The 23,148-nt window shown below is 47.4% G+C and overlaps 1 protein-coding gene across 1 annotated transcript in view; it reads left to right on the top strand.

The window, feature by feature from the left end:
- Positions 1 to 11,793, top strand: part of UBE2I (ubiquitin conjugating enzyme E2 I) — a 41,940-nt gene extending 30,147 nt beyond the window's left edge. The window contains exons 5-7 of the mRNA XM_075319193.1: positions 129 to 238; positions 312 to 391; positions 10,939 to 11,793. Coding sequence (XP_075175308.1) covers positions 129 to 238; positions 312 to 391; positions 10,939 to 11,002 — 254 coding nt within the window. The 3' untranslated portion in view covers positions 11,003 to 11,793. The remainder of the gene's footprint in view (positions 1 to 128; positions 239 to 311; positions 392 to 10,938) is intronic.
- The last annotated feature ends 11,355 nt before the right edge of the window (positions 11,794 to 23,148 follow it).

The raw sequence follows: 23,148 nt of genomic DNA, 5'->3' as shown, positions 1-23,148 counted from the left end.
TGTCCTGGGTGTATGGCTGAACATGGAAGCCTCGAGTCATAACATGAGGTCCACTACCATTACCAGGGGAGATTTGTCTTCAGAATGTTCCTTTTTCCTGAGCTGATTCTTTCTCCTTTATTGTCCAGGTAAATTTGAGCCTCCGTTATTCCACCCAAACGTCTATCCTTCAGGCACAGTGTGTCTGTCAATCTTAGAAGAAGATAAGGATTGGAGGCCAGCAATCACAATTAAACAGGTACGTCCGGCTCGGCTGCGTTGCGAGGGGCTGGCCGCTCTGCGGACACTTATGCTTTCCCGTCTGTTCACAGATCTTGTTAGGAATACAAGAACTTCTAAATGAACCAAATATACAAGATCCAGCTCAAGCAGAGGCATACACAATTTACTGGTCAGTATCTTCACCATACCTAAAGATGTAATCCTAGGGATCTGTCACGCTTAGGCCGGGGTCACATCAACGTATATGCCCTCATCTGAGACAATTGGACCTTTATGCAAATCTCACTCTGATCAGGGTGTGATGCGATTTTTTTCAGTTGGGGAGAAGATGTAGAAAAAGGTCTTCTGTCAGTCCGTGAAAATCGGACCACACTCAAATGTTGTTCAATGTCTTCCAGTGACTTGCATGTCAAAGTGTGATCTGATAATCAGGTCCAACTCAGACTTGCAACTACATTGGACGCACTCCAGGGCTATGGGGTACTCTGTCCCGGGCAGTATATTCACTGGGTGGCTGTTGCCCGGTTCTGAGACCCTGGTGGTCGCTTAACCCTAGAACGCATACCTGGGGCCTCGCAGGCCTGCTAGGTCATTTGTTTTCTATGGTAGATTGAATTGCTTGCGCGTTCTAGGGTTAAAAGGGGTTATTTACAGGGCATACTTTAATAAAGATTTTGTCATACGGCCAGGTAGGGGGCCACCGCTGCAGGGTTCTTCCCACCGGGGGTCGATGTTGATTGCAGCCAAGATGGAGTCACTCCCCACAGGCGGACTGGGTGTCCCGGGAGGGTGGCCGGCTGGCTGACAGTGGGCTGTAGGCGCGGGACGGCGTCGCCGGTAAATGATGGAAATGAGGCAAGAGCTCCGGTTCAGGTGTTTTACTCACTGGTTAGGAGATTGCCCGAGAGCGTACTGGTTCACTGTTGCGAAGTCTCTGGTTATCCGGTGGAAATTCCAGGCGGTTACCGGTGTCAGTGTAAATGTCCGGTTTAGCCTCGCTGTCCAGCGATCAGCAGAAGGAACCTGGGCCGAGCTCCAACTCACAGGCCCCAGGTTCCACAGCAGAAAGATGAGCTGTGTCTCGTCCCTCCAGCACAGGTGCTCTCCTGCACCCAGTCTGGTCTCATGGGACGTCCCTCCAGGGCAAAGCTCACTATGTGTCATGACTACCTCCTCTTATACCTCATGTGGCCCCCCCCCCCCCTTCCCCTCCCAGTGGTTGTCCTGGTGACCGGGAAGTCCCATACTACTGTATGGCTAAGGCTATGTGCCCATGGGGAAAGTGTCCTGCGGATATATCCGCAGGAGCTCCCAGAAATCCACAGCACCACTTTGTCTGTTTTCATGCTGCGGAATGTCCTGCGGGCATTCTGCATTGAGTATACAGTGCCATGGCTTCGGCACTGCATCCTCAAGTGCTGCAGTGATCGGGGAGTTCATACTTACCTCCATCACGCAGCATTTCACTTTCCGGCCATGTCTGTCAGTGTCTGCACTCTGCAGGAGAAGGTGGGCGCGTCTGAACGCGCTACGGCTGTCGCATGACCGGAGCTCTTGCAGGCCCCGCCCACCACCTCCTGCTGCTGGCTTCACCGCGCTCCTCTGCACCGGAGGAAGTGACTCCGGTATCTTCTATCAAGGCAGGTAAGTATGGGACCCTGCGGAGAAATCAAATAATTGACATGCTGCAGATTTTTCCGTAGGGAAGTTCGCATTATTTCCGCTGTGGAAAAATATGCAGCATGGGCACAGCAGTTCCAAAATGCCATAGAAATGGCTGGGGACTCGCTGTACTGCGGATTTTTCAAAAATCGGCGGAATTTCTGTGAAAAAATTGCGGCGAATTTTCCGTAGCGTGGCCACATAGCCTAACTCTCCCTGTCGACCCCAGTCCACTCCCCCAGTGGGGAAGGCACTTAACTGCATGTGAAAAATGTCTGGTGTGAGCACCGGCAAACCACCTGTCACCTCAGATAGATCCTGCTCCTTAACTCAGTTGCAGTACCCTGTAGCGACCAGAGCCTCAGGGGCGCTACACTTATTTTATTTTTTCTCAGACAGTCCAAGGAAAAAATTTGGACATATGCTTGTCCCCATAGAGCAACAGTGCGAGCCGATGTTTTGTCAGATCGCGCTTGGACGTAAAATATGGTCGTCTGCCCTTGTAGAATATGTCTATCTCCAAAACCTTTAGAGATGTGTCTATTGACATTGTAATCCTGCCTGTGATAGTGAGGGCTCTGAAAAGTCTTCTGTGATGATCAGGGAACACTTGGCATTAGGGTTCTTTTCCACTTGCGATTTCTCTGCCAGTGCGATGCGATCCGATAAAACATCGGACCACCTCTTTATTTTTCTTCGTCACAAATCGTGCTCTCGGTGCAATCGCAGCATGCGGCGTTTGGCAGCGAATCTCTGCTCACGCACCCCCATACAAGCCTATGGGAGCGTGCGAAACCTCACACTACAGTTGCATAACACGATATACGCAGAGACAGGCAGCGGAGGAGATGGGGAGAAAGTGCTCCCTCCCTCTTCTCCGAGGCTGTGATAGGATCGCAAGACCGGATTAGTCACATGACCCTCGGCTGACGCTCGCAGCAGAGGGTCATTAGCATATCACTTCCAATGCTCTCGCATCGGAAGTGGTACACAAGTGGAACTGAGCCCTAAATCTGACACTTTTTTTTTTTCTGATGATGCAGCATAGTCTTAGTACCATCTTAGGTTCAGTGGAGTCACACCATGACTTTCTGAAGAGTAGGGAAGGTCTGGAAATGAAAAGGGATTAAACCGCATTTATGCTGATTATATATCAGATTGGGTTTTCCATATTTGTGTCTGTGTTTTGTGTTTTTTTTATATAATATATATATATATATATATAAATTTTATTATAATTGTGCCCCTGTTGACTATCGCGGCCGGTGCAGGGGCCGCAGCCACTGTCTGCGCTTTGTCAGATGAATGTTCTGCCGACGCTGCGCTCTGAGTCAAGCGCTCTGTGCACAACTATTCCTCCAATGGAAACTGCCTGACCTTGGCTGCTTACCTCTGATTGGCGGACTGCTGCATTGGAAACGTTGTACACAGAGCGCTGGACTCTGCGCGCACAGCGCCGACAAAACCATTATCTGACAAAGCGCTGACTGGCTGCAACCCCTGCACCGGCCACGATAGTCAATGTGGGCACGGAACAGCAAGAAGCAGAGATGAGGCAGCCGAGGGAACGGGGCACAGGTGAGAATGGTGTGTGTGGTTTTGTTATTTTTGGTGTGTATGTGAAGGACGACACATTAACCCCTTAGCGACCTATAACATCATGGCTCTTTGGTACTTAGAGACCCATGACGTACCCAGTATGTCATGGCGAAACCGCAGTGGCCCTGCAGCCCAGATGTCTGCGATCGCTTTGCAAATACCTTAGATTCAGGGAGGAGGGGACCCCTGCCTGACCTCAGGAGGGGTGGTGTCTCCTCCCTGGACCTACGGAGGCTATGACTGGCTGAATGCCGCTCAGCCAATCACAGCCACTGTAATGTTTCAGCCATTAAAATTGGCTGGAGCTGGGTGACCTGTGTTTCACCCGCCCCCCGCTCCGATTGAAAAGATCGGTCACAAGGCCGGTCTCTCCAATCGCTGTGGATCTGGGGCCGGAGACCGCTCCCCTCAGCTTCACTCCGGCGTCTGTGGAAGCTGAGGAGAGCGATCGGTAAGTTATAGCGCCACTGCCCCCTTTCAGCCGCCGCCACCACAATACTATATAGGATGGGGACAAGGTGGGCACATTACAAGGATGCGGACATTACTATAGAATGGGGACAAGGCTGGGGACATTACTACAGGATAGTGACATTACTACAAGGGGACAAGGATGGGAAACATAGGATAGGGATAATGCTGGGGACATTACTATAGGATGGGGACAAGTATGAGGCACATTACTACAAGATGAGGACAAGGATGAGCACATTACTGTAGGATGGGGCACAATACTACAAGGGGACAAGGATGGGCACATTACAACAAGATGGGGAACATTACTAAAAGATGTTGGCCAAAATTTCTATATAGTGTTAATTGTAACACTATTCGTTACAAGAGAGGGATAAAATATAAAAAATAAAACAAAACTCTAAGGCATGATTTTTTTTTAAAGGTTTTGATATGTTACAAAAAACTACCTTATTTGGCCCTTGATAAAGAGCTGGTGCAGTCAGCACTTGTACACGTCTGCTGCGTTGGCACGGAATCGCTGCTGACAATCACCGTTCTCTGTATTCTTGAGCCATAATTGCTTCATGGTGGAGACTGTCTGCAGCAATTGACTAATATGGCTGTTATAGGGGCTAAGTCCCTTACAACAGTTTGTAGCCCATTTAAAATGTATCTTGTGTGTGATGGACTCGCCTTGTTAAAGGGAACATGTCACCAGATTTTGGCCTTTTAAACTAAAACTAGCACCTGGGCTGCATTCCATGGAGATGCACGTGACCCTCCCTCCCCTGTAGACCCACCCCCCCCCCACCCCCAAATACCCTTTCTTTATCGTTCCTTTGGGAGACCCAGACCATGGGTGTTTAGCTTCTGCCTCCAGAGGACACACAAAGTACTACACTTAAAAGTGTAGCTCCTCCCTCTGAGCTTATACACCCCCTGGTGAGCCAGTCCCAGCCAGTTTATTGCTTTGTGTTCAGGAGGCATACATCCACACATGCATTCTCATATGATTTGTTTGATTTTTGGAAAGCGATTGAAGAAGTGCGGGTCCACGTCTGGACCCCCCGGCATATCCCTTCTCACCCCACTGTGTCGGCGGTGTTGTTAAGGTTGATTTCCAAGGCTGGAGCCTTACATGCCGTGCTCCTTCACCATCCCTCCTGGGCTCTGGCTTGAAGTGGGAGCCAGCACGGTCTCCATGCCTGGCAGGAGTCCGGTCTCCATCCACAGCCCCTTGAGGATCCTGTTGGACCGGAGCACTCATCCCCAGGGACCTGGCCCTGCGTCTCAGCAGCTAAGTACCTGAGATGTTTATGTGTTGGGGGTCCCGGTTATTTATTGTATGGGGAGAGTATGCTGTATGTGATTATTTTGACTTTTCCGGCGGGTTCTCTAGCTTTTGCCTGAGAACCGCGCCGATGGTGCCTGCTTGTCGGCCTCGCCGCTTAAATTTAGGCTCCGGCTTCGCCGGAGGCCTAGTTTCGTTTTCCTGCCCTCGCATGTCACTCATGCAGAGGGACAGGCTCTGCTCCTCCCGGCGGCCGTTCTACACAGGGGAGGGACACTCCCCACTGCTGGGGCGTCCCTCCTCCCCTGCAGGTCTCTATAGCCCTCCAGTTCCCGCTCTCCTATAGGAACGCCCCCAAGTCCCGCCCCCTCTCTTCGCTCCAGCGGCCATTTCTCACGCAGAGTTCACTCTGCTCTGGGACATCCTGCATTCTGCATCTCTGCTGAGGTGCTGTGCACTGGGGGACCGGGCTTCGGGATCTGGAGGGCACACAACAACCGCAGCGGTCTGGTAAGCCACAGCCGGTCTCCGGTTGTGGACCTCTGTATATTCTCCCTGGGGTTCATTCTCTGCAAAGCCCCCACTCCAGCAGCATGTCTCACACAAGGAGCCAAGCTCCAAAGCTTTATTCTGCATGCACTGCATGTAAGCTCCTGCTGCCTGAGCCGAGCACCTATCCACATTGTGATGGTTGCTCTAACTTGGTGGTGCCACAGCCTGGAGTCTCACCCCCAGTGGTCTCTCAGGCTGCTGCTGCACCTGTGATTGAACCCCCGGCCTGGGTAGAGTCCTTTTTTACGTCCATATCCCAGTCATTTGCTGAGTCCATGGGACTTTTGTCCAGGACTTTGATGAATATGCATCAGCCCTCCTCACAGGGTGCCTCTAATACTCTTGACAGAGGATTCCTATCCTCTGACCTCCGTCCATTGGAGCTCACGGAGGATTCATCATCTGATCCCAGACCCCGTCCTTCTAAGAGAAGGCGCAGGGTTTCCTCCCCCTCCTCATCCCACGGCTCTGTCTCAAGAGATGACTCTCAAGATGAGGAGGATGCCCTCACGGGGGGCTCGGAGGCTATGTATCCCATCGATTTCTCTGAGGGTGACTCAGATCTTAGTGAATTGATTGCTTCTATTAATTCTGTGCTGGATCTCAATCCGCCAGTCTCAGAGGAGCAACCCTCTCTGGCAGAAAAACATCAGTTTACCTCGCCTAAGAGAGTGAAGAGTGTGTTCTTTAACCACTCCAGTTTTCAGACCGCTGTGACCAAGCCCAGGGCCTGCCCTGACAAACGCTTTCCAAAGCGTGGTTCTGATGACCGGTTTCCATTTCCACCTGAGGTGGTCAAGGAGTGGTCTCACTCCCCAAAGGTAGACCCTCCGGTGTCTAGGCTCTCAGCCCGGACCGTTGTCGGTGGCTGACGGCACCTCACTTAAGGATTCCACTGACCGTCAGATTGACCTTCTGGCCAAATCTGTGTATGAAGCTGCGGGGGCCGCGTTTTCCCCGACTTTTGCAGCAGTGTGGGCTCTCAAAGCCATCTCTGCTTCTCTAGAGAAGATGCATTCCCTCACCAAGGAATTTATGCCTGAGATGGTTACCTTAACCTCTCAGGCTTCAGCTTTTTCATCTAATGCCATGTCTGCAATGCTAGAGGCTGCTCACCGCACTGCGGTGGCTTCAGCTAATTCTCTTGTTATCCGCAGGATTTTGTGGCTTCGAGAGTGGAAGGCAGATTCTTCTTCCAAGAAGTTTCTTGCTGGGCTCCCTTTTGCTGGTTCACGGCTGTTTGGTGAACAGCTGGATGAAATCATTAAGGAAGCTACTGGCGGGAAGACTACTTCCATGCCACAAACCAAGACCAGGAAACCCGCCCAGGGTAGGAATCAATCGAGCTTTCGTTCCTCCAACTGGTCATCCTCTAAGCCTTCCGCCTCGTCCGCTAACTCAGCTAAGGATCAGAAATCCAACTGGCGCCCAAAAGCGCGTCCGCAGAAGTCCGCAGGAGGTTCTGCCACTAAGGCAGCTTCCTCATGACTCTCGGCCCGCGGCAGGCTCTCCCACTTTGGCGACGCTTGGTTAAAACAAGTCTCCGATCAGTGGGTGAGAGACATCATATCTCACGGCTACAGGATAGAATTCTCTTCCAGCCCGCCAAACAGATTTTTTTCTCTCAAACCCCCCCCCCCCCCTCCCCCCTGCTCCAAGGCCGCCGCCTTCTCGCAGGCCGTGGCATCCTTGCAGGCAAACGGAGTGATTGTACCAGTTCCTGCTCGAGAACGGTTCAGAGGTTTTTACTCAAACCTCTTCCTAGTTCCAAAAAAGGACGGTACCTTCCGGCCCATCCTGGATCTCAAGCTTCTCAACAAGCATGTCCGGGTGCGGCATTTTCGCATGGAGTCTCTGCGATCAGTCATTGCCTCTATGACCCAAGGGGAGTTCCTGGCGTCCATCGACATCAGAGATGCCTGTCTACATGTGCCAATCGCAGTGTCACATCAGCGTTGGTTACGTTTTGCGATAGGAGAGGATCATTTCCAATTCGTGGCTCTCCCCTTCGGGTTAGCCACGGCCCCTCGGGTATTGACCAAGGTCATGGCGGCAGTGATTGCGGTCCTGCACCTCCAGGGGTTGGCAGTGCTTCCTTATCTGGACGACCTTCTGGTCAAGGGTCCATCCAGCGCAGACTGTCAGCGGAGTGTTTCGCTCTCTCTCGCCACTCTAGCCCAATTCGGGTGGCTTGTCAATCTTCCCAAATCCACCCTGACTCCGACCCAGAGTCTCACGTACCTAGGGATGCAGTTCGAGACTTTGTCGGCACTTGTTAAGTTGCCCTTAGTCAAACAGCAGTCTCTCCGGCTAGCGGTGCGCTCTCTCCTGAGGCCCCGCCGTTATTCCCTCAGGCGCCTGATGCAGGTGCTGGGTCAAATGGTGGTGTCCATGGAGGCGGTTCCCTTTGCCCAGTTTCATCTGCGCCCTCTGCAGCTGGACATTCTCCGCTGTTGGGACAAGCGGCCTTCCTCCTTACACAGGTTAGTGGCTCTGTCGCCACGGACCAGGAGCTCTCTTCAGTGGTGGCTTCGGCCCCTCTCCCTGTCCCAAGGGCGCTCCTTCCTGACTCCGTCCTGGGTGATTCTCACCACAGATGCCAGTCTATCCGGCTGGGGAGCGGTATATCTCCACCACAGAGCACAGGGCACTTGGACTCCGTCCGAGTCAGCCCTTTCAATCCATGTGCTGGAAACCAGAGCTGTGCTTCTAGCTCTCCTAGCCTTTCACCACCTGTTGGCGGGCAGGCACATTCGAGTCCAGTCAGACAACGCGACAGCGGTTGCCTACATCAATCACCAAGGCGGGACACGCAGCCGCCTGGCAATGTTGGAGGTCCAACGCATTCTTCAATGGGCGGAGGACTCCAAGTCCAGCATATCCGCAGTCCACATCCCAGGCGTAGAAAACTGGGAGGCAGATTATCTCAGCCGTCAATCCGTGGACAGTGGCGAGTGGTCCCCGCACCCGGCAGTGTTTCAGTCAATCTGCCGCAAGTGGGGCAGTCCGGACGTGGACCTAATGGCATCCCGTCAAAACAACAAGGTTCCGGTTTACGTGGCTCGCTCCCACGATCCTCAGGCCTTCGCCGCGGACGCTCTGGTTCAAGACTGGTTCCAGTTTCGTCTGTCCTACGTGTTTCCCCCTCTAGCTCTCTTGCCCAGACTCCTGCGCAAGATCAGAATGGAGGGCCGTCGAGTCATCCTCATTGCACTGGACTGGCCCAGGCGAGTTTGGTATCCGGACCTGCTCCAACTGTCCGTAGAGATGCCGTGGCATCTTCCGGACCGTCCAGACCTACTCTCGCAAGGTCCGTTTTTCCGCCCGAATTCTGCGGCACTCAAATTGACGGCGTGGCTCTTGAGTCCTGTATCTTGACGGCTTCTGGTATTCCTCCTGAAGTCGGCTCCACTATGACTCGGGCCCGTAAGTCTTCTTCCGTCAAGATCTATCACAGGACTTGGAAAATTTTCCTGTCCTGGTGTCGCTCTTCCGGCCATCCTCCTTGGCCATTCTCGTTGCCGACCCTTCTGTCTTTTTTACAGTCCGGTCTGCAGCTAGGACTGTCCCTCAACTCTCTCAAGGGACAAGTCTCAGCTCTGTCAGTGCTGTTCCAGCGGCGTCTCGCCCGGCAGGCTCAGGTCCGCACCTTCATGCAAGGTGCGTCTCACATCATTCCGCCTTACCGGCGGCCCTTGGATCCCTGGGACCTTAACTTGGTCCTCACGGTATTGCAGAAACCCCCTTTTGAGCCCCTTAGGGAGGTTTCTTTGTATCGTCTTTCTCAAAAGATGGCCTTTCTAGTTGCCATAACTTCTCTCAGGAGAGTCTCTGATTTGGCTGCGCTCTCCTCGGAGTCACCTTTTTTAGTCTTTTATCAAGACAAGGTAGTTCTCCGTCCGACTCCGGACTTTCTTCCTAAGGTGGTCTCTCCCTTCCACCTTAACCAGGACATTTCCTTGCCTTCCTTCTGTCCGGCCCCTGTTCATCGCTTTGAGAAAGCGCTGCATACTCTGGATCTGGTGCGTGCTCTCCAGATTTGTGTCTCGCACCGCTGCGCTTAGGCGGTGCACCTCTCTTTTTGTGCTAACCACAGGGCGGCGCAAGGGTCTCTCTGCTTCTAAGCTCACCTTGGCCCGTTGGATTAGATCGACCATTTCGGACGCCTACCAGAGTACTCAGGTGCCTCCCCCGCCGGGGATCAAAGCACACTCGACCAGAGCTGTCGGTGCCTCTTGGGCTTTTAGGCACCAGGCTACGGCTCAACAAGTCTGTCAGGCTGCCACTTGGACTAGCCTGCATACCTTTTCGAAGCACTACCAAGTGCATGCTCATGCTTCAGCAGATGCGAGCTTGGGCAGACGCATCCTTCAGGCGGCTGTCGCCCACTTGTGAAGTTAGGCTCCGCCTACTTCTTAGTTTTTTCTGTTTATTCCCACCCAGGGACAGCTTTGGAACGTCCCATGGTCTGGGTCTCCCAAAGGAAGGATAAAGAAAAAGAGAATTTTGTTTACTTACCGTAAATTCTTTTTCTTATAGTTCCATATTGGGAGACCCAGCACCCTCCCTGTTGCCTGTTGGCAATTTTCTTGTTCCGTGTGTTATCACCAGCTGTTGTCGTGGACAGAGTCTCCGGTTGTTCCGGTTCTTGCTCGGTTCTACTTGTGGGTGGCTATTCTCCTTCAGCTTTTGCACTAAACTGGCTAGGACTGGCTCACCAGGGGGTGTATAAGCTCAGAGGGAGGAGCTACACTTTTAAGTGTAGTACTTTGTGTGTCCTCCGGAGGCAGAAGCTAAACACCCATGGTCTGGGTCTCCCAATACGGAACTATAAGAAAAAGAATTTACGCTAAGTAAACAAAATTCTCTTTTTTTTTATAAAATCTCCTGCCCTATATGTAAATTGTCCGGTCCAATTGGAGTCCTAATCTGCACCTCCTTTTGCGGGGGGAGGGTGGGGGGGTGGTTAACATGCACCTTTTATAGAATGCAGCACAGGAACTGTTTAAAGTGCTAGTTTTAGTTTAGAAGGCCAAAATCTGGCAACAGGTTCCCTTTAACACAAATCCACTTCTACTTGTTTTATGTCTGAGTTGTTCTTGTACTTTTTGCATTTCATATGTTGCATTTTTTTTTTTTTGTTCTTTCTTTTCCAGCCAAAACAGAGTGGAATACGAAAAGAGAGTCAGAGCACAAGCCAAGAAGTTCGCACCATCATAAGCTTCAGCAATGTGGCATCTTAAAATAAATAAGAAAAAAAAAACACAAAAAAAATTAAAAATAAAAATAAAAAAAGGAAGGGATTGGTTTGGCAAGAACTTGTTTACAGAAAAAAAAAAAACAAAACAAATTTTTTTGCAAAATTGAATGACGCTAAATACAAATAAGTCACTTAGGGGAGGGGGTCGTACGTGTGCCATTTTTTTTTTTATTTTTTTTTTTTTTTCCATTTTTCGCCACTTGTATAGAGTTCTAAATTTGCTGAATATCCTCCCCCACCCCGTTTTTTCATACAGGGTCTCTTCCTTCAGTCTTTTTGTATTTTGATTGTTATGATGTAAAACTTGCTTTTATTTTAATATTGATGTCAGTATTTCAACTGCTGTAAAATTATAAACTTTTATACTTCTATAAATCCACTAGTAATCTATACTTTAATTTTTTTTTTTTTTGGCTTTTTTTTTCTTTTTGCTATCAGATGCAGGCATGCTTAAATAAAAAAAAAAATAAAAAATTGTTTAGAACTATATCTAGCCTCTAGCTGGCTGTATTATAAACCAATGTCATGACTTCTACCCCCTCCCCTCCCCTAAATTTTTCCTTTTTAGGTCTCCAAAACTAAGGTTGGTCATTTGCAACCTAGCGCCTCCTGATTATAAATATATATATATTTTTTTTAATTTTATTTTTTTTTTCCCAGTCAGCCTCTTGCTTCTGCATCACTTCCTTTTGTGTTTATATGGCGTTCTGTCTGTGTTGCTGTTTAGATTAAAATAAACTGTTTATATAAAGGTTTTTGTTTCTTTTTATCTTTTTCATGAAAAAGGACCATACGTGGCAATCTTTTTGGCTTGTGAAATTGACATTTGACACTTTATTTTCTGTACATTCTGTAAAAGAGGAAAAAAAGAACTGTACTTTTTTTTTTTTTTATTTTTTAATAATTCTTGGCATCTCAAACGCAGATATTAGCCTGACATCTCGATGTAATCAGCTGACCATATACTGTATGTGTTTGTAATCCCGACAAAAAAAGTAATGCAGATTTAAATAAAAAAACAGCAGTAAAACCAAAATTTTAAAGCTGGTAAGTATAATGATCTTTGTTGGAGATCTGCCAATCACATGATCACTGTATCACCATAACTGATGCAAATAAAACAAGTCAATTGGAATCGACTGAATATTTTTTTATTTTAATATTTATTTTTTTTTATTTTTTTTTTTTTTAATCGAAATTAGTTCTTTTGTATTCTATTTAGTTTGTGATTTGGATGAGGCTTCTCTCGAAGCTTCAAATGCACTTGATACCCGAGTCAAGACGAATGCAAGTAAGGATCGTTAAAGATTTGGCTTCAAGGACGTTACTATTCCTCTCGTCAATGGGATGCCTCCGATTTAATAGAAACTTTTCAGCTGTTTTTAAAGGTGTTGTCTCAACGGAAATAACCTCCTGAATCCTTCCATGAATGAACCACGACATGGACGTTTGGTTTATTTCTATGGCTAACACATGGACAAAAGGTGTTGGGACACCTACAGGAGCTTTTATGACCTCCCACTCTAAAGCCATAAACATTACGATGGATTTGCTCCTCCCTTTGCCATTACCGATTTCCATTTTTCTGGGAAGACTTTTGGTGGTGTCTGCGGGAGTTTCCATCCAGAAGAGCACTTGTGATGTCGGATGCTGATGTTGGCGGACAGGCCAGGCTCACAATTTCTATTCTGATTTATCCCAAAGGTGTTGGAAGGTCTTTGCTCTGTGTGGCCAGTCATGCTCTTCCCAAGGTGTTGGATAGGCTTGATGTTGGTGCTCTAGTGTTGCCAATCATGTTATTCCTCACCAAACTTTTACACCTGTGACTATGGACCTTGCTTTGAGGTATAGTTATAGGGAAAAGGCACTTTCTCCAAAATCTTCTCATGAAATTGGAAGCCACAATTCTCCAAATTTGTCTTGTAGGCTGAAGCATTAAGATTTTCCTTCACTGGAGCTAAGGGTCTGATGATGACTCCTGGAAAAGAAGCCTATAGCATTAACTCTCCTCCACCAAACTGTACAGCTGGCACAATGCAGGCAGATAAGGTTCTCTTGGCATTCGCCAAATGCTTACTTGTCCATCAGATGCTTTTATAGATGCATATTTTTTTAGGTTGAAGGTAGATCAGTTACAGGTCTAATTAGATGGACTTAACATGTTAATCCAGAGGAAGGCAAAAACCCTATGGGGCAGATATTAATAGCTCCATATTAAGGGAAAATTTCCTTCCTGATTCCACATATGGCAAGTAGACTAGTTTCCTAGATCATCACATCACTTGGGGTGGAAAACATCTCTCTCCTTCCTCCTGACAAGAGGTCTGGGGCTGACACCTCTCAAAGAGTTCACTCAGGCGCTGGTAGTAGAGCGGGACAACGCTCCTGGCACTGTCTTTTCCCTCTGCATGACTACTCCGTGTCCTGCACAGATGGCTATGGTACAGCTTCTGGGGCTACGTAGTGCGTGTGGTCCACCATGGAACGTGTTTGCGGGGCAGAAGCACGTGATCTGGAGGGTGGCATCCATTCCACCATGGAACCGGAGGGGGTTTATCACCTTAAGGGTAATATAAACCTGAATGATTTTTAGACCAAGCTGTGTTGGGTGTATGTATATATGATTTATACATTTTTTTTTTTTCATTTTTTTTTTTTTTTTGTTTTCTTGCTGGTGTACAGGACTGACATTAAGTAGTGAGCATGGAAGATTTGATCTTCTCTTATGTTCCCTCAGAACTGCCCCTGGTCAGTGTAAATTGGGCAGAGATTTTGTGTATTCTCGCATTGGCGTAGATTCCCATCTCTTTGAGTTGTCCTTTTTGTTTTGGTTTTTTTTTTTTTGGTAGTACCACCAGACCCTGTAGAGGAACCCCTACCCCCCCAAAAAAAAAAAAAATCTAGTAGAGTTGCGGGGAAGACAGATGTGCAATGTGCAACTACAACTTGAAAGAGACATACCAAAAATGTCTTTGACTACTGTACATCAAAAATAGTCATAAAATCGTTCATCTTTTCTATCGGCCATGAAGTCCATGATTAGAGAGGAAGTACAGATGATGGTCTCCAGCTTAGTCCTTACTCAGGTTCTACATTCCAGCTTCTGCCATAAGAGACCAAGATAGATGGAGCACCGCTCTGAGGAAGAGGGTCAATTCTTTGCCTAAGACCAAGATGAAGAAGGGTAGGGTAACATACTGGCAAGTTCATAGCTGTCAAACACTATGGAGTGGAAGAAACAGAGAAATCATGGTCCATAGAGGATGAGATGTTTGGGGGACTCAGAGAAATAGGGTCTTTCCCGTCATTGATCACATTCAGGCCATGATGATGGAGCAATTGGAAAATGTAGAAAAGAAGTTGTTTATACCACGAAACTTCACAACCCATCTCCCATTCGAAAAGGAAAATGTGAGCGTATGGGAGGAGGTTCAGAAGATTGACATTTCAGTAGGCAGCGTGGCTAGGAAAATCTCCATACTGTTTTGAGGCCTCCTTCAGTCTTGGAGACCAAATGGACAGGAAAATGGATGGCTTTTAAAAAAGGGCCTGGGAAGTCTCAGCGTTGGTGATCAGGGTGAATATAGTGACTGTCAAGGGAGAAATTTGGGTTAGACTGCTAATGGAGTCTTTGTTCAGGGCAAATCCAAAGGACGGGTCCAAATTAGCTATCTGTATAGATATAATAAGTAACTCAGAAGAAATGACCATAGAAACTGTGTTCACCCTTTCGAGCCAGTATAGTCGTCTGGCTCGTGTATTAAATTGCTCAAGCATTAATACATCATTTCAGCCTTGAAACATATTTACAAACCTCCATTTGCTCACACATACTGATAAAGAATAATTAGGGGAGAGTGCGTATAGGCAGCATTGGGAGAATGCATGAGATCTTATATCATCCCAGATGGTACATTCCTTTCCCACACTTTGAAGACGGTAAGCGAAGATGAGATTCTGTAGGAGTGATGCATGGGATCACCTGCCTCATCCTACAGATATTACATTCCTTCTACTGTGAATTTTACTGATAAGGCTCTCCCTTGTTCATAGTTCGTTCATTTGTACCTTGGCTAACCCTTTCTTGAACATACAGCTTAGAATCATTATGGCGGCTGTGCGATTGCCATATAGACACAGATAATTATGCAACTACATCTATATTTTGATTATTTACATTCACAGATAATCTTATTACATTTGAACAAACAACCTATAGCCCAGGCTACCTCCACATGGCCACTCGGGGGCTAGGTCTATGTATCTCTGGATTGAGGAGTTGGAAAATCAACTGAAAAGTAAAACACTCAGATTATTTTAAACTCCCTTTCGCTACTTAAGATGGCAATGGGTTTTATAGAGGAAGAATCTGCTGAGTCCATGAGTTTCACGGCTAGGAACAATGCCATCTCAAACTCTGCCCATAGAGCAATTTGGCGGAAAACTTTCTCTGGGGATAACTATTCTAAAATTGTGTTCTAGTCCTTTCTCAGCCATGAGGGTATTTGGCCCTTATTAGACGAGATCCTGAAGAAGGCGTCTGATAAAAATAAAAGGTTTGCAGAAGATAAATTCAAAAGATACCAACCCTTCTGTAGGTCCCATCTCTCGCAGAGGCAGGAATACAAGAGAAAGGGAAATCAGGTAGATGGAATTATCTTAAAGGGGGGGGGGGGGGTTAAACTGGGATCTCAATTTAGTTCCAAATGTTCTCTTCAAGTCTCCCTATGAGCCTATAGATCAGATTGCTATGAGCAAGCTTTCCTTTAAAGCAGTCTTCTTAGTGGCCATTATTACAGCAAAGAGGATAAGGGAGATTCAGGCACTATCAACTAAGGATCCTTCGAATCCTGGATGGCCGGATAATTCTTAAGTTGGATCCAGCATTTCCTACCAAGATTGTTTCCACGTTTAACCTGAATCAGGAGATTGTCTTGCCACCCTTCTGTCAAGACCCTAAAAATCAAAAAGAGGTCCATCTATACTCGCTGGATGTTAGACAGATAGTGCTGCCACATCTGGAGGCAACGCTAAACTGGAGATTTGACTCAAATCTTGGCTTCAAAGGCAACCCTTGCTTGATGGATTGTCAGCTATCCATTTCGCATACTGTACAGAAAGTAGATCCCCTCCAGAAGTCATTATGGTACACTCGACGAGCAGTTTTCACTTCTTGAGGAGAAAGAGCATGGGCTTTTCTGGACTGAATTTGTAGGGCCGCAACTTGGTCATGATTAAGCACCTTTTTGTAAACACTATAAGTTGTATGTTTTCTGAGGTCAACATTCTGCTTTTGGGAGGAAAGTTCTCCAAGCAGTTATCCCACCCTATTATGTTTTCTTGAGTATTTTCTTGTCATAATGTCATGAGGGATGACCTGGAAAATAGGAATTAGTCCTACCGGTAAGATTCCAGGAGACCATCATGACAGTACCCTTTTATCCCTCCCTGGGGTCTTATGCTTATGTGAAGATTAACATTTGTATAAGGAGGTTTTCTATAAAATTGTGTTGTATCCTTCCTGATCTGATACGTGAAAAGCCACTGAGTGGGTTGGGTTGGGGTGGGATGGGTCTTTTAACCACTTGTGTACTTCCTGTGGTAAAGTGTTTTTGTTTTTTTTCGCCTAGGCAGCAGCTGCCTGACATTAGTCACTAAAATTAAGTTTGCTGTCCACCCATACACCCAAGTCTTTTTCGGTGACCATTTTACCCAGTGATTTACAATTTTGTACAAAGTTATGCATTTTATTTCCAGTGCCTAAATGCATAACCTTACATTTATCTACATTACATTTCAATTGACATTTCTCAGCCCAAGCTTCCAGCTTACATAAATCCTTTAGTAATATTAAATTATTCTCTGCTGTGTTGAATACCCCGCAGAGTTTGGTATCATCTGCAAATACTATTTTACACTGTATGCCTCCTACCAGGCCATTAATAAAATCTTTTAAAAAGAAGAGGGCCCAATGCTGACTCCTGTGGTAACCCACTGTTAACTGTAAGTCAAATTTTCCCTCTTCCAATTATTCTCATTTTGTGCGCGAACTTTTCGTGTGGCACCATATCAATTTCCTTTGAATAAAGGCTTAAAAGGAATATTGGTTGCAGGTAGAAACTAAAATTATGGGTCGAAAACTACTTGCATTAAAATCATATCAGTCCATGTTATATTTCTATTTAAAACAGGTTAATTTTTTCGATATACCCTAATAATTGCATTTTTTGTGATGGAATCCCCCATATTAAAAGAGTAACATTTTGGCTTCCTCTAGGTGCCAATAGGGGCTGCTCAATTCATTTTATTCATTACTGGGTTCCAAAAAAAAAAAAAAAGCATTCAAATAATATTAACACTGCCTGTGCGGTCATATACATCTTTTTCTTCTTACTCCCAATTATAAGATTGGCCATATACCTGAGATGGCACCTTGCAAAATGTTTGGCAGACCGCTACCGCCTGCTCCTTACATACATGCTGGGTTCAGTCCATGTATTTTCAACAGCGAAAACAGAGAAAACGCTGCAAGACACATCTACCCTAAAAGAAAACAAATATCAAAATAGCCTTCATTCCCCTTGCCTCTGATGGTGGCAAGTCAGAAGGCCCCATACACATCTGATGGAGGCGAGTCGGAAAGCCATATATATCTGATTGTGGCTAGTCGGAGGGCCCCATACACATCTAATGGTGGTGAGTCGGAAGGCCCTATACACATCTGACGGAGGGGAGTTGGATGGCCCTATACACTTCAGATGGTGGCTAGTCGGAGGGCCCAATACCCATCTGATAATGCTGAGTCGGAAGGTCCCCATACACATCAGATGCTGGCAAGTCGGAAGACCTCCATACACATCTGATGGGGGTGAGTTTGAAGGCCTCCATACGCATCTGATGGGGGCGTCGGAAGGCCCCATACCCATCTGATGGGGGCGTCGGAAGGCCCATACACATCTGATGGTGGCGTCGGAAGGCCCCATACACATCTGATGGTGGCGAGTCGGAAGGCCCTGTACACATCTGATGGTGGCGAGTCAGAAGGCCCCATACACATTTAATGGTGGCGAGTCGGAAGGCTCTACACACATCTGATGGTAGTGAGTCGGAAGGCCCCATACACATTTAATTGTGGCGAGTCGGAAGGCCCCATACACATTTAATTGTGGTGAGTCGGAAGGCCCCATACACATCTGATGGGGGCGAGTCGGAAGGCCCCATACACATTTAATTGTGGCGAGTCGGAAGGCCCCATACACATCTGATGGGGGCGAGTCGGAAGGCCACATATACATTTGATGGTGGCGAGTTGGAAGGCCCTATACACATGTGATGGTGGTGAGTCGGAAGGCTCCATACACATTTAATTATGGCGAGTCGGAAGGCCCCATACACATCTGATGGTGGCGAGTCGGAATGCCCTATACACATTTAATTGTGGCGAGTCGGAAGGCCCCATACACATCTGATTGTGGTGAATTGGAAGGCCCCATAAATATTTAATGGTGGTCAGTCAGGAGGCCCCATACATATCTGATGGGGGTGAGCCGGAAGGCTTCATAAATATTTAATGGTGGTGAGTCTGGAGGCCCCATACATATCTGATGGTGGCGAGTCGGAAGGCCCTATACACATCTGATGGAGGCGAGTCGGAAGGCCCCATACACATCTGATTGTGGTGAATTGGAAGGCCCTATACACATTTAATTGTGGCGAGTCGGAAGGCCCCATACACATCTAATGGTGGCGAGTCGGAAGGCCCCATACACATCTGATTGTGGTGAATTGGAAGGCCCCATAAATATTTAATGGTGGTCAGTCAGGAGGCCCCATACATATCTGATGGGGGTGAGCCGGAAGGCTTCATAAATATTTAATGGTGGTGAGTCTGGAGGCCCCATACATATCTGATGGGGGTGAGTCGGAGGGCCCCATACACATCTGATGAAGGCGTTTTGGAAAGGCCCCATACACATCTAATGGGGGTGTGTCAGAAGCCTCCATACACATCTAATGGAGGCGAGTCGGAAGGCCCCATACACATCTAATGGAGGTGAGTCGGAAGGCCCCATACACATCTAATGGTGGCGAGTCGGAAGGCCCCATACACATCTAATGGTGGCGAGTCGGAAGGCCACATATACATCTAATAGTGGCGAGTCGGAAGGCCCTATACACATCTGATACAGGCGAGTCGGAAGGCCCTATACAAATCTGATGGTCAGTGCTACTTCTTTGTGTGTCCTTTGTAATTTTTAATCTGAACAGGGGCGTTCCCGATGACCATCTACAGTGAATAACCTTTTAAGTAGCCAGCAATGTCACTGTGCACGAAAAATGTGTGATGAGGTTGTAGCAATGTGGCTCCTCCTTCATGGGTCCCAGACTTCTTAGCGATATGCCATCATTTACTATGAAAGAAATAACCTAAATTTTATCCAGCAAATTATATGTTAAGTAGATACATAATGTGCTATATGGATATAAATTGCAATGTAGATTCCGGTATCTCAGGAACAATTTGTCCAATCCGTCTGTGCTGATTTCCAATTACAGCAGGTGAAGCGTAACAGCGTCTGACTTTATTAACTAAAACCTTCTGACATTGAACTGTTAAGAAAACTGATGCAAAGTAGACTATATCCTGTGAAAGCGCAGCGTGCGCCGTCTGGTTCTCCCGTCTAACAAGCCATTTAAAAGAATCGTAACAAGGCAAACAAAGGGTACATTGCGCAATAGTTTTGGTTGCTATAGTAACCGGCTTTATGGAAATTTACCGAAGGTGTGGGCGGAAGTATGTCTCGGCTCCATTCAATCTAAAAAAGGTGGAAAAAAAAGTCACTTAATCGTCTTGTATTTTGTTTTGGCTGTACATCGTCGATGTTGACATTCAGAGGGAAAAAAAACAAACACATTACACACGTATACGTTGTGTAATCCGCCCGTGAGGATAAATGACGAGACGGATTCCGACGTTCACCAGGAACAAAGTGTTACCAGGTTAAACAGTTTCTGAAGAGTGAAAGGCTCGGAATGATTTTACATGATATAGCACGGTAAAATCCGTCGGTAAAAATAACCATCGGGCATCATAAGAGTAAAGGCCCCGCTACACGCAACAACGTATCTAACGATATATCGCCGGGGTCACGGATTCCATGACGCACTTCCGGCATCGTTAGCGACATCGTTGCGTGTGACACCAACGAACGAGCATTAACGATGCAAAATACTCACCAAATCGTCCATCGTTGACATGGCGTTCCATTTCCAAAAATGGTTGATTCTTGAGGACGCAGGTTGTTCGTCATTCCCGAGGCAGCACACATCGCTACGTGTGACACCTCGGGAACGAACTACAGCTTACCTGCGTCCCGCCGGCAATGCGGAAGGAAAGAGTTGGGCGGGATGTTACGGCCGCTCATCTCCACCCCTCCGCTTCTATTGGGCGGCCGCTTAGTGACACCGCTGTGACGCCAAACGAATCGACCCCTTAGAAAGGAAGCGATTCGCCGGCCACAGCGACGTCGCTAGGCAGGTAAGTACATGTGACGGGGACTAACGATATTGTGCGCCACGGGCAACAATTTGCCCGTGACGCACAAACGGCGGGGGCAGGTACGCTTGCAAGCGATATCGCTGCGTGTAACAGGGCCTTAAGGCTCCGTACACACAGGCTTATCATGGATCCACGCGTAAGTCGAATATCAGTGTAGATCCCTAGACAGTATATCACAAAAGTGAGTATACCCTCCTCACATTATTGTAAATATTTTATTATATCTTTTCATAGGACACCACTGGAGATCCTCTTGGGCATGGAGGTCACCAGAGCTTCACAGAAGCCTCTGAATCCTCTTCCATCCTCCATGACGCCTTCATGGAGCTAGTGGATGTTAGCTACTCCACCTTCTGCTTGAGGAGGCCCCACAGATGGTCAATAGAATTTAGGACTGGAGACGTTTGGCCATCCAGCACCTTTTCAGGGGTCGTCTTGGAGGTGCATTTAGGGTCGTTATCATGTTGGAATACGAAGAGAAGGGATCATGCTCAGCTTCAGTATGTCACAGGACATGTTGGCATTCATGGTTCCCTCAACTGTAGCTCCCACAGCCGGCAGCACTTATGCAGCCCCAAACCATGACACTCCCACCACCATACACAAAAAAGGAATTCTAGCACCTGCAGTCCAATCTTCAATTTAAATAAAACATCCTTTTATTGGAAACATGTTAAAATATACATGTATAATAAAAAATCCTTACGCGTTTCAGGTCATGGTGACCCTTACTCATAGGGGGGTCACCATGACCTGAAACGCATAAGGATTTTCTATTATACATGTATATTTTAACATGTTTCCAATAAAAGGATGTTTTATTTAAATCGAAGATTGGACTGCAGGTGCTGGAATTCCTTCTTTGTATTTTTATTTTCCTGTGGAGGTGGACTGCCCTCCTTCTTTCTTTCCGTGCACCTGGATGAAAAGGTCGTATAGTGAATGGCAGGCTGAAAAAAAATGTTTTGTTTACTTGACTCCCACCACCATGCCTGACTGTAGGCAGGACACTCTTGTCTTTGTTCTCCTCACCTGGTTGCTACCACACATGCTTAACACCATCTACATCAAGTTTATCTTGGTCTCAACAGACCACAGGACTTGGCTCCAATAATCCATGTCCTTAGTCTGCTTGTCTTCAGCAAACTGTTTGTGGCTTTCTCGTGCATCATCTTTAGAAGAGGCTTCCTTCTGGGACGATAGACATGCAGACCAATTTGATGCAGAGTGTGGCGTATTGTCTGAGCACTGACAGGCCAACCCCCACCCCTGTAACCTCTGCAGCAGTGATACATCTATTTTGAAAAGACATCCTCTGGATATGACACTGAGCACGTCTCAGGGAGGGCAGAGAAAATAGGCTGCAGAGAAGGAGGAAAGCTCATGAAGAGGAGATGAGTGCAGGATAGACGCTGTGCTATTATACGAGACAGCAGTGCATTGTGGATATGCAAACCTCACGTCCAGCCTATATTACTGATAGGGACACTCCTACAAGAGAAAAATCTGAAACTTGTATGAGGCTATAAACTACATATCAGGAGGTCTGAAAATGAATAGAAAAAAAAAATAAATCATGATTGGTCTGGCACCTGAATACGGTATGTTTACACTGCTCCAAAAATACCACTCCATCCAACATTAGTATTGTGCTTAGTGATGTACGGCAGCATGTAGCTGCTCAGACATGGAAACTTATACTACTAAGCTTCCGGTGGGCACAGTGTTTGTACTGATGTTATTAGAGGAGGCATGGAATCTGCAGTTATGGAGTCAGCAGAGCATTGGTGACTTTTCTGCCTTCTCCTCAGCACTCGGTGACCCCTCTCTGTAATCTTACGTGGTCTCCAAACGTTTCCATCATTTCAGAGTCCAGTGGTGGCGGCTTTACACCTCTCCATGCGACGCTCAGCATTGTACTTGGTGATGTACGGCTGCGTGCAGCTGCTGCTCAACCATGAAACTCACATTTTGTAGGTTGATGTTACAAGAGAAGGTCAGGACTCTGCAGGTATCGTGTCTGCGGAGCCTTGGTGACTTTTTTGTCCTCTGTTCTTCGGCACTCAGTCCCCCGTTCTGTAATGTTATGGGGTCTCCAGGCTGAGTTCCTACATTTGTGTCGCCCTGGACAAGCCAGGAGCCACAGGTAACAACATCACCACACCCCACACTCCCTGTAGGCACATCGAAGTCAAAACACAAAATCCTTGTTGCCTTCCCCAGGGGCTGTTGTCCACACCAGGGGGTGGAGCCATGCGGTTGGTCTCCACCCACCAAGGAGTTCACAGTCCTGGAGGAGGGAAAACACAGGCAGTTAGAGTTAAGCTAGGGAAGTGAGAGGAGAGATAGAGTTTGGAGGAGGAAGTGGAAGGAGGAAAGGAGTAGAGAGGAGAAAAGTGACAGAGAAAGAGCCTGAAGTTAGTCCGGGTGTGTGGCCCGGACAGAACAGCAAGGTTGGCAGACGGTGGTGACCGTCTGCAGTGGAGGCCGATTGGAGTCTGCCGTAAGGACCGTGGACGGGTGGTGACCCGGCGGTACCGGACCGGC

This window comes from Anomaloglossus baeobatrachus, chromosome 7 (genome assembly GCF_048569485.1).
Source record: "Anomaloglossus baeobatrachus isolate aAnoBae1 chromosome 7, aAnoBae1.hap1, whole genome shotgun sequence".
NCBI lineage: Eukaryota > Metazoa > Chordata > Amphibia > Anura > Aromobatidae > Anomaloglossus > Anomaloglossus baeobatrachus.
Note: the sequence above shows the minus strand (reverse complement) of the source record. Positions and strands in the feature narration are given on the sequence as shown.